At 37.2% G+C, this 12,300-nt stretch overlaps 1 protein-coding gene across 3 annotated transcripts in view; it reads right to left on the bottom strand.

Annotated features, from left to right (window-relative positions):
- The window catches only part of bcar3 (BCAR3 adaptor protein, NSP family member), a 133,508-nt gene that overhangs the window by 58,766 nt on the left and 62,442 nt on the right, over positions 1-12,300 (bottom strand). For all 3 annotated transcript variants that reach the window (XM_056463905.1, XM_056463904.1, XM_056463906.1), the window contains one exon: positions 5,742-5,781. In XM_056463905.1, the coding sequence (XP_056319880.1) occupies positions 5,742-5,781 (40 nt within the window). The remainder of the gene's footprint in view (positions 1-5,741; positions 5,782-12,300) is intronic.

Here is a 12,300-nt window from a genome sequence, read left to right as displayed (position 1 = left end):
GAGAAAATATAAATATACTAATATATTAATATAAATATATAAAATAAACTCAGAATTGCAAGGAAAAGTCACGATTTGAACATTTACAAAAATGCATGTATCTTTCCTTAATGCTGTTACACAGTAAATAATAATTCATGTATAATAACTAATGATATTGAAATTTATCATTACTATTTGAGTCCATCTAAGTAGTTTGAGTCCGAGTTCTTAACTGAGGTTTTATACCCCGACCCCTTTCTCCTTCCCTTTGGCCCTTGAAACAGAGTGTGAAGTTTACCCCTAAGAAATACACCTACAACACCTACACACGTCATCATATGTCATTGCGATCTCTTGCTTCATATGAGATGGCGACTGCTGTACTTATTCCAGTTGTGTTATTTTTTGGCATTTATCTTCAGGAAATCACTGAAGGCAAATATCATGTTATTATAACAATATAATGTGGCTATAAGCTCGTACTGTGCATTTACAAAGTGCCCATTTTCATCTATGTAAACAGACGAAAACAACATTAACATTATAGCAGACAATCATTCCCACTATATCTGCACTATACTTTACTGACAGGGTATTCGAGTGTTTCATATTCATGGATTATCTGAAGGGTCTATTTGAGTCTAATTTCAATTATAACTGCAGTCTATGTAACCCAACTCTAAATATCATCTTCATTTATATCCAGTCTAGTGAATTCTATAAGATAATAAGCTAATTTAGACTGACTGTGTGTTTTTTTCCGTCTGATGGATTAAACCTGAGCACAGATCTGCACGAGAAACATCTGCTACTCAGACACTAGACATGTAGAGACGCAGGTGTGTGTTAAACACAACCCTAGAAACTCAACACCGCTTGAAGAGGCCAAACTGAGGTCCAACTTCATTCATCCAAAGGCAGAAAAGGAGGATGACTTACAGTACTAAATCTATAGCCAAAACCTGGACACAGACACCCAAACACACACAGGTGTGATGAAGACTCTGGATTGAGTTTGTAAGGGTGTTAACTGAAAGACTGTAGAGTAGGGATTTGTTTCAGCTATTGATGCTTGCTCATAGATGGCCACACATTAAACAGGGAGACACTTCTGAGAGAGCTTTCTAATATAGAGAATAAAGAGCCAGTGTATGCAATTCATCTTGATTGAAACATTTCATAGCTATGTTATTCCCCTCGGGATATGTTATGTCATCTCCTATCTAGTTTTCTTATGGCTCTTTCTGACTGGAGGATGAATCTCATGAATGACTGCATCATATTTCAATCCAAAAGAAAAAAGGGAGAAAAATATCTTATGACAATCAAGGATATTGTCCCATCTAACCCTTAAAGATCTTGTACGGACAAAATACATAATGTAATAAAAATAATTTTAGAGTTGGTTTATTGGTCTCATTAAAGTGTAAATGCGAGTCATAATTCGGTTATGACGGTTATTTTATGACCTTGTATGAAGACATTCATTTAATATATATACAGTTGATTTATTATTAGCCCCCTGTTTATTTATTTATTTTTTTACCAATTTCTGTTTAACAGAGAGATTTTTTTCAACACATTTGTAAACATAATAGTTTTAATAACTCATTTCTAATAACTGATTTATTTTATCTTTGCCATGATGACAGTAAACAATGATTGACTAGATATTTTTCAAGACACTTCTATACAGCTTAAAGTGACATTTAAATGCTTAACTGGGTTAATAAGTTTAACTAGTAAATATATATATATATATATATATATATATATATGTATATATATATATATATATATATGTATGTATGTATGTATGTATGTATATGTATGTATGTATATGTATGTATGTATATGTATGTATATATGTATGTGTATATATATATATATATATATATATATATATATATATATATATATATATATATATATATATGTGTGTAAATATATATATGTGTATATATATATATATTTTCGTGTCGGCTTAGTCCCTTTATTAATCTGGAGTCACCACAGTGAAATGAATCGCCGATTTTTAAAATGTGTGGAAAAAATCTTGTCTGTTAAACAACACAACAAATATATATATTTTTTGAAAAAGAATAATTGTTCAGAGGAGGACTAATAACATTGTCTTTAATCTTTTCGAATATATAATTTCCTTTTTATTTATTTTAGAGTGGACTTTGAGGTGAATATGACACCAGCATGTTTTTGTCAGCTTGTTATATTTTCTGACTTTGTGACTGTATACTGTATGTTCAGTACTGCTGCACTGTCACAGTCCAGCTGCTGTTGACTGTGTGTTTGCTCTGCTCTGCTGTCAGTGTGAGGTAAAGTTTGTTCTTCACAGAGAGCTGCTGCTGCACCTCCAGATGAGTGAAAGGCTGACGGATGGTTTCTCAGCAGACTGACAGAGCTGTGTATGTGGTGACAGCAGACTCAATTCAGCTGATCACAGTGGAAACACTCACTCAGATATATATGCCAGGCCGTATCTCTCATCAGAGTCGTGGGCGCTTTAATACGGCCGCTTTGTGTGATGGAGAGCTTTCATAAAGGCTGGATGAAGGAAATAAAGCCTTGCTCTGCTGGCAAAGTCAAATTTGTCATTTGTTTCTCTCGATGTTGTAATTGAAGCTACATGCTTTGCTTGCAGAGCCTTGAAACATCAGCAGCTCATTTCCTCCTGATAATTGTGGCGGTTTAATTGAGGATGTGTCCAGAGGGGCTCTCGCACAGTAGGAAACGCACAGATTGTCTGATCTTTATCGCAAAATTTTGGCTGTGGAGTTTCCTGTGGTTTATGAAAGATCTCTGGCTTTAAAGTTACACACGTCTGACGTCTGAGGTTTTGCGACGCTGTCATTCCTGACAAACTGTGGTGTAAAATATATGTAGTGGAGAGTGGGGCGCAAAGTAACACTTTTTGGCTTTGGTCAAATGATGAACAAAGTAATGGGGTTAGACAAACTACATATTTTTACCAACAACACACAAGCCTCTCCTACAAATGAGCACTGGAACTATGATCGCAGACCTATGGTTTCTGTGCAGTATTGCCAAAGACGCCAGGAGTAAAAATTTTACTATTTACCCCACCTGCGGGACAAGTTGTAACAGATAGAGGGTTAATTGTAACACATGCATTTAAAGGCAGATTTCACACAATTCATTTAAATTCAGTTTAATATAGTAGCTATATTTCCTCAGTTGTTGGCTCATTTCTTTTTTTATTCTACATAGCACAGTATGTTTATGTATTTATTTGTTTATTGGATAAACACATTTGGATTTATTTTCATTATTATCCATTATTTTACAATGCATTTATTTGCATTATTAGCAATAAAATATTTTTTTTCAATTAAAAAAGTATTTTCTAGTTAAAAACATTTTCATTTTAAAAGTTCTCAATGTTACACTCACAATTAAAAAAAAAATCTTTTTGTTGGTTTAATTGGTGTCCAACAATGTGTGGCTTAATTGTAACACCCTGTTACAACTAACCCCGCTGTGTCACGTTTTCCTCAAAACTAGCTAGCAGTCACTGTGTGTTTCTTACATCTTGCAAAATGGTTTCATCTATTAGCCTAGAAGACGGTTATCACAGCAATATAAGATTTTACACACATACTTTTTTTTATAAAAAAAAAAATAGTGTATGAAAAAAATACTTTTATGCTGAAAAACTGGTTTCTCATCCAAATTTCGCTGAAATGTTTCAATAATTGGCAGGAAGACGTCTGCTGACACTGGGGTGAAAACCTTGGAAGCACGCCATGGTTAACCCTGAGCAAATACCTTAAAACTCTGTGTTACATTTAACCATGCATTACTTTGTGCGCAGCTTCCCTACTTTATCTGTGTATTTTTAGTTAAGGACACTTTTACTTCGCTACATTTTTCACTGGAAAAATTGTCACCTGCCCAGAGACGTGACAGTGATTCATGAACAAGCTGAATCTTTTCAGTTAACCTGTTGGTTCACAAATCAATTTTCACCTCACAAATCATTGATTCAGCTGGAATGATTCATTTATGAATTTACAGATCCGATTGCATCTGAGTCAGCAACTGATTTAAATAATCTGTTCAGAGCGAGTCTACTGTTCATTAATCACTGATTCAAATGATCTGTTCTTAGTGAGCCTACAGTTCATGGCTTACTGATTCAAATGATCTGTTCTTAGTGAGTCTACAGTTTATGGCTCACTGATTTAAATGATCTGATTTAGTGAGTCTACAGTTTATGGCTTACTCATTAAGATTATCTGTTCTTCATGAGTCTACAGTTCATGGCTTACTGATTCAACTGATCTGTTCTTAGTGAGTCTACTGTACATGACTCACTGATTCAAATGATCTGTTCTTAGTGAGTCTACTGTTCATGACTCACTGATTCAAATGAACTGTTCTTAGTGAGTCTACTGTTCATGACTCACTGATTCAATCGATCTGTTCTTAGTGAGCCTACAGTTCATGGCTAACTGATTCAAATGATCTGTTCTTAGTGAATCTACTGTTCATGACTCACTGCATCAAATGATCTGTTCTTAGCGAGTCTACTGTTCATAGATTACTGATTCAAATGATCTGTTCTTGGTGAGTCTACAGTTCATGGCTCACTGATTCAAATGATCAGTGTGTCTACTGTTCATAGCGCGCTGATTCAAATGATCAGTTCTTACTGAGTCTACTGTTCATGACTCACTGATTCAAATTATCTGTTCTTAGTGAAAATACTGTTATTCATGGCTCACTGGTTGAAATAATCTGTTCTTATTGAGTCTACTGTTCATGGCTCATTGATTCAAATTATCTGTTCAGAACAAGTCTACTGTTAATGAATACATGATTCAAATGATCTCATCATGGCTCACTGATTCAAATGATATATTCAGAGTGAGTCTGTTGTAAAAGACTAAATGATTCAAATTATCTATCCATAGCAAGTCTACAGTTTATGGCTCACTGATTCAAAGGGCTTATTTCTAGTGAGTCTAATGTTCACTGACTAAAGTGATCTGTCCATAGGGATTTTTCTGTTAATGACTAACTGATTCAAATGATTTGTCCATAGTGAGTCTTCTGTTCATGGCTCATTGATTAAAATGATCTGGTAAGAGCAAGTCTCCAATAAAAGAGTCAATGAATTACTAATTGATTCATTATAATACTTCAAAACACTTTAAAACTTTAAGACTTTATTCGCATACTGGAGTAAAATTTAACTAAGATTACTCAAGTGCTTGATTTATATACTTCATCCATGACTGCTGACATAATAAAACAATATTGTTAACAATCATATGCTAGACAGGCCAAGGAGAGAAAGCGTACATGCGCTAAACCACATGAGAAATGCAAGAAAGTATTATTTCTGCAATCCGCTTAACTCTAATCATTCCAAACAAAACATCAGGAAATGCAAATGTTTATAAAACAAAGATAATCACTCCCACTGACTGCTGCACACATATATATCTGACGGAAATCCAAGTATGCGATGCAAAACGTGTGTTTACAAAAGTCTCAAAAGCCTTCAACATCCATCACACCTGACGTTTCTGTCCCTCTTAAAGACTCTACAATTTCAAAACTCCTTGAGCTAAATAGTATTGAATATCTCAGAGTCAAGGGTTGTCCTATGATCATCTCTTGTCTTCTACAACATTCAGCATTATTACCTCATGCTTCGCCACCGGCTTTTTACCACAACTCCATATTGATAACGGTAAACAAAAATGAAGCCTTACCTTGACATACTCCATTGTAGGGTCCATTCCTGCGCTGTTCCTGCAGGAGAAAGAAAGAACTCTCTTCAGCGAACACATCAACTCTCCCTTAGCTCAGCTGACTGTATAACTGTACGTGTGTGTGCGTGTGCGTGTGTGTGTGGCAGGCTGTGTGCTTGACTGCAGTGAAGTGCCTACCAGTCCAGCCCCACAAGCCTGAGGTCATTACACCACAGTTTGGACCACAACATGTGGACACAAACACCCACCATCCCCCTAAACTCACAACTACTTCCACACTAATACAAATATGCAAAGTGCATTAGAGATTTAAGCAGATAATAGTTTAGAGACTGTTTATGAAGTACAAAAAACTTACACTTACACTTACACTTACACTATAGGCTTTAAAAGAGAGGGACAGGAAAAAAAGAAAGGTTAAACGGTCAGAGATGTACATGTCTGGAGGCTTTTAGTGGCTCTCATGTCTCACACACAAACACACTCTCTGTGCGACTCTCTCCGGATTTGTGCTTACGTGAAGATTTAAAGCCCAAATTCTAAAGGATTATAGTCAGGAAAAGGGAAATTAATTCCTTGAGTCCAAATTTCCCACAGGGCTGAAAACAGCGTCAATAAACATTTCAGCACAACCCTTTGGGTCAGAGACAAACTTGGAGGAAACGCAACACACACTAATACACATGAAGATCTGTGTGTGATGAAGTAATTAGTAAATTTAAAGTTAAATTAGATTTTTTATATTCGAAATTTGTAGAAATGAACTAAAAGGTATCTTTTGTGTTGGTTATGTTTACTTTGAGGAAATCAATATAATAGAAGGATTAAACCTTCTCAGCTTTCTAATACTGTGCTTTAAAAAAGATGGGTTGTTTCAACCCAAATTTAAGTAAAATATGCACAAACTCAAAAATTTGGTTAAATCTGGGGTTTAAATGTAATCAAAATAAAAGTAAGTTTACCTATCTGGGGTGCGTTTCCTAAACAGTAGACCCTTTTCACATTTCCGGGTTTGTCCGTAGAGGAAGTCGTCATGTGAAAACTTAGAACGCAATGAATGGGAGAATACAACAAATTATTTTTTTACAATCCTATTTGCTGAAAAAATAAAAGAAAAACTTCACAATGATGTTATAAAGACTTTCAGAAAAAAGAAAAAAAAATGTGTGAGACTGATGACGGCAACCAGAGGAGAGAATAATGTCAAATTTGCTGTCCTGCCCCATAGACCAGTGTTTCCCAACCCTGTTCCTGAAGGCACACCAACAGTACACATTTTCAACCTCTCCCTAATCAAACACACCTGAATCAACTTATCATAACATCAGAAGAGACTCCAACACCTGAAGTTAATGGGTCAGAAAAGGGAGACATCCAAAATATGTACTGTTGGTGTGCCTCCAGGAACAGGGTTGGGAAACACTGCCATAGACGCTGCACTAGAAATGCCTCGCACAAGCGGTAATTCGTTTTTTGTCATTTTAAGCAAAGATGATATACTACATACATAAATACATATAAATGTTCATAATTATAAAAAAAATCTAAATATTAAAAACTTTCAAGGATTTAAGATGCTGATGACCATTAAATGTGTCATAACAGGCTTGTGAAAAGGGTCCATGACATAACTCGCGGCTGGATTATCATAGTACGATGCAGGGTGGGTCAGTCAATCGATCAGTCAGTCAGTCAGTCATTCGGTCGACAGTGGCCTCTGATGGATTTATGTGAGAACAGCAAGAGAAATTTTAAATCTGAAAAAGTGTACACAGCAGGCTCTGATGGATTCACGGAAACAAAAACTGCAAAAAAGTAGCTCCTGGGACGTATTTGGAGCTCTCCAGAAATGTATACTGTGGTACATTTTCAGAATGAGCCTGAGTTGGAATTCTTCATTATCATATTGATTGTAATAGAAAATCGAATGTTTTGCTTAAATATTTTTATACAAAGCATACACTTTAATAAAAAGGCTTAATTCAGTGCTACATTGTTTGAGTAAAATTTACAAAGAGTACAGTATTTTTTTTAGATCTAAAGTATCGCAAAATAAACTTTAAATGATAAACTAAAAATGACTAACAATTTTACTTGTTATAAATGTGGTTCGGTACATGAAATTGACGTAAGAAATCTGTGTGAAAAAACCTGCTAAATCTTCCCGCCAGTGGCTTTAAGCTAGCGGTCTACACGAGACTTACCCAAACTGCAGAGATTGCCCTCGGTCAGCACTGCATTTTATTTAGTTTTATTTAGATTCTCAATGCAGAATGCAGGAAACACGGTGGTAAAGACTGGAGTCATGGTGGAGGACCGTTGCACAGCTCAGCTTTTTCTCCATTTAGATCTGTCCGCCCTCTTTCCCTCTCTCTCTCTTTCTCTCTCTCTTTCTCTTTCTCTCTCTCTCTCTGCCTTCAGCCGGAGTCCCTTTCATCTCAGCTTTCACAAAAACCTGACTTTTCTATATGACTCTTTCTTTCTTGCGTTCTCTCCAGCAGGGTGTGTGGAGGACTGTCTCACCCCCTCAGGGGACTAAGGCTAGCTTTCAGGTTCAGTGTGTGGAGGTGGCACCTGGGGTGAGAGCTCAGATATAGATAAGCGTCAGATATCTGGAAACATGAGAACATTTGAGAAAAATTCTTGGCTTGTTTGGTTGCTCTAAGTTTAATTGATCTTAAAAGTGGAACTGATTTCCTGTTTTAAAATCCGCTGGAATTCAAAACTTACAATGTTTATTTTGTTATTTCTTAAAGTGAATAATTGATCCGTGTGGGGTTTGCATGTTCTCCCCATGTTGGCGTGGGCTTCCTCCGGGTGCTCTGGTTTCCCCCACAGTTCAAAGAAATGCACTATAGGTGTATTGGGTAAGCTAAATTGTCCGTAGTGTATGTGTGTGAATGAGAGTGTATGGTGTTTCCCAGTGATGGGTTGCAGCTGGAAGGGCATCCACTGTGTAAAACATAAAGTATGCTGGATTAGTTGGCGGTTCATTCCGTTGTGGTGACCCCTGATTAATAAAGGGACTAAGCCGAAAATAAAATAAATGAATGTATGAAGTTAATCCACTGGAAAAAAATAAAACTGTTTTGGTAATCTTCAATTAAAGACCATTTGCTTGGGGCTTCTTAACCACGTCCCCTTACCATTAGTTTGCTAGGATGCACACAAGATTTTTTCACTTTGATTCAACCCCACTTTGATAATGCTGCTTCACTTTGGTATAGTAGCTGCTCACAGAGTATGAAGGAAAAATTGCGAAAGGCACAAAATAAATCAGTACGAATAATTAAAAAAATTCATCCTAGAGCACATTTACACAGAGTTTTTTAAATAATTAGTTATGTTAACTCTTAATAAAAGAGTATGTTTTTTAAAACTGGGAATGATACATAAAATGTTTAATAATGTGGTTCCTAGTTATTGGGTAAACTATTTTCAAATAGTGAGGTAACAGCATTCACATAGTATCTAGTACTAGGTGTTGGGCTTTTAACATTTCATTTATTTTTCTTCGGCTTAGTCCCTTTATCCATCAGGGGTTGTCACAGTGGAATGAACCGCCAACTTATCCAGCATATGTTTTACACAGCGTATGCCCTTCCAGCTGCAACCCAGTACTGGGAAACACTCATACACACTCATTCACACAGATACACTACAGCCAATCTAGTTTACTCAACTCACCTATAGCACATGTCTTTAGACTGTGGGGGAAACCGGAGCACCCGGAGGAAACCCGGGGAGAACATGAAACTCCACACAGAAATGCCAGCTGACCCCTTTTAATATTTGTTTATTTAAATTTATAAGTTCAGTGACGAAAAATATGTTCTTATACACATGAGCAATAATGTGGAATTAATTACCAAAATCGATTGGAAATAAGAGTTAAGGAGGTTCAAAAAAGCGATCAAAACATGGTTTTTTGATGATGATAGTTTGCATGGTGGATGATGATGTTTTTTTAGTTATTTTATTGTGAATAATTTTGTTCCTGTTTTAAAATGTGGAGGCACTGTTTGTTTTATGCAGGGACTGTACTTTGCAGCCATGACAGCAAGGACCACAATGGAAACAAGCCCAGGGTTTTACTGTGTTTTTATCCTCAACGATTTTATTTTAAAATGTATGGAAACTTGTATTTTTGTACAGTTTGTTTAAAATCTATCAAATAAAAATTCAATTCAAGCCCTGTCCCAATATTCCATTTCAATTGGAGTGACCAGGGCTTGACATTAACACCCGCCAAATGCGGGTAGATTTCAGCTGTGGTGGGTTAGACAGACACTCCCACTAGCCACTTTGGCTGGTTGGAAATCATTTTTAAATTGTAGTTTATATAAAAGCAGGGCTCGATAATAAAGATGGCGCAATATTTGTACAAATGTGATCTTCTAATCGAGATAAATACTGAATGAGAGGATGATCACTCGTGCGCACAGGTGATGTGATGCGCGCGACTGTTAAAAAGCACACGTGCTCCCGTTTACTTGCGCGAAGCAACCGTGCGTAGAGGAAACGCAACTGGTGCGTTTGGTTTTCTTTGAAATAGACTGGACAAAAAGTGATGATCATGGACCCACAGCTCAAGCTTTAAATAAAAGCTCAAGATAGACTCTGCTTACACTTTAATTTTTCTTTCAACAGATTATTAACAGGCCTAACATTAACCGTGTGCGTGTGATCATCCTTTCATGATCACACTCGGTATGTTTTTTTACCTGCTTTCTTTTGCTTACAAGTATTTTTACTAATATTGTTCAATTAGAATTTTTTTTACAATAACATTGCTCTAATATGAGAATAATTCCCCATTTATGTGGTTAACTGGTGACCTGGAACCTTTAGCCAAGACAGATACATAGTGTAGTAAATCCTCAATTTTGAGCCTTAAAAAGTCATGTGAAATAAAAACTATTTGCAATGCGAGACTGAGCAAGCTAATACACAACACATACAAAAAGTGAAATGAAGGAGGAGGCATGTGGACATAACACAAAATCTAAATCAAGTAGTTTTAGCATGCCAAAGTCAAATTTATGCATATAAAATATATTTTCCCAACAATAAAATTGTGGCTACTAAAAAAGGCGAGTGGCTAGTAATGTTGGAAATCTACTAGCCACAGTGGCTGGTGATCAAAAAAGTTAATGTCAAGCCCTGGAAGTGACCCTTCTCAGCTGTTTGATTGACAGGTGATCTGGCCAATCATAACACAGATGTTCTGTGCTTTATCACTGCATACCATTTTCTCAGACAAACCGAACAGCTAGACTTACCAGGCATGTTAGAGAAACATAATAGAGAAAACATAATTTATACAGAAATTATTCACCATTTCCCTGCATGGGGAGTGCACAAATTAGAATGGAAGTGGTGTTAGTGAGGCCAGCAGGGGCGCTAATGGCCCAGTATGCTGAATGGGGACACAATACGGTCAGTGAGAGTCATCTTTCGGATGAGACGTTAAACTGAGAATCTGACCCTCTGCGGTCATTTAAAGTCCCATGGCACTTCTCGTGAAGAGTAGGGGTATAACCCCAGTGTCCTGGCTAAATTTCCACCATCGGTCCTTACTATCCTGGCCTCCCCATCCACCGAATTGACTCTACCACTGTCTCTCCACTCCACCAATAGCTGGTGTGTGGTAAGTGCACTGTCCTGTGGCTGCCGTCGCATCATTCAAGTGGATGCTGCACACTGATGGAGGTGTGGAGAGACAAACCATCATTATTGTGAAGCGCTTTGGGTGTGGCCATACAAAAATAAATGCACTGTATAAATACTATTACATTACAAATTGATATGGGAGTAACTCAAAACTGATACCGAAAACGTGATGGCCAGCGAGAAAGCGGTTGGAGCATTGCGATTGGTCAAGTACATCAACATACTGAAAAACAAGCCTTAATAAAAGTTGCTACTCATGCTGACTCTGTTCCACTGGACATTTAGAAGAAGGCTAATCTTGAGGCGAGAGGTCACGTTATAAAGCTTCTGAACACTCTCATTGGTGTGCTAGAAGAGGTCAGCACTCCCACGGGTCGACCCAGAAGTGACTTGAGTTTGGGACCGAACATACCATCTTGTCCGCAAAGAGAGGGCATGGCATGAGGACATAGCCTCAGGAAAACATCCATCTCCATCCCAGGCTTGCTCTGTGCCAAGCCGCAGCTGTATTGTGTCTCAGAGCAGTGATTTGTACCTTGCCAGTTGAAATTAGAAAGCTGAGGGAGGACATGGAGGTTTAGGAAAGGGACAGGCTATTATTGGTTTCCAGAAACAGATTTGTAACGTTTAAGCCACTGGAGAGGCAGATGGGACATTTGACATGCAATGATTCCAAAAAATCAGCCTCTGAGGTCAAGAACTCACCCACACAATGAAAGACATGAATCAAAGGCAGTTCACAGCCAAGAAGGCAGAGGCAGTGCAGCTCTGTTAACACATAGCAGCTTCACTGGGGTTTATTCTAAAGCTGCAGATTCAGCTCTATTGATGTGGTTGTGCTTATTAGTGTAAATTGTGATTTGGCTAAGAAGTGTCCGCTTTAACT

Source organism: Danio aesculapii, chromosome 8, assembly GCF_903798145.1.
Source record: "Danio aesculapii chromosome 8, fDanAes4.1, whole genome shotgun sequence".
Taxonomy (NCBI): domain Eukaryota; kingdom Metazoa; phylum Chordata; class Actinopteri; order Cypriniformes; family Danionidae; genus Danio; species Danio aesculapii.
The sequence above is the reverse complement of the archived record's forward strand: the minus strand, read 5'-3'. Positions and strand labels throughout refer to the sequence as shown.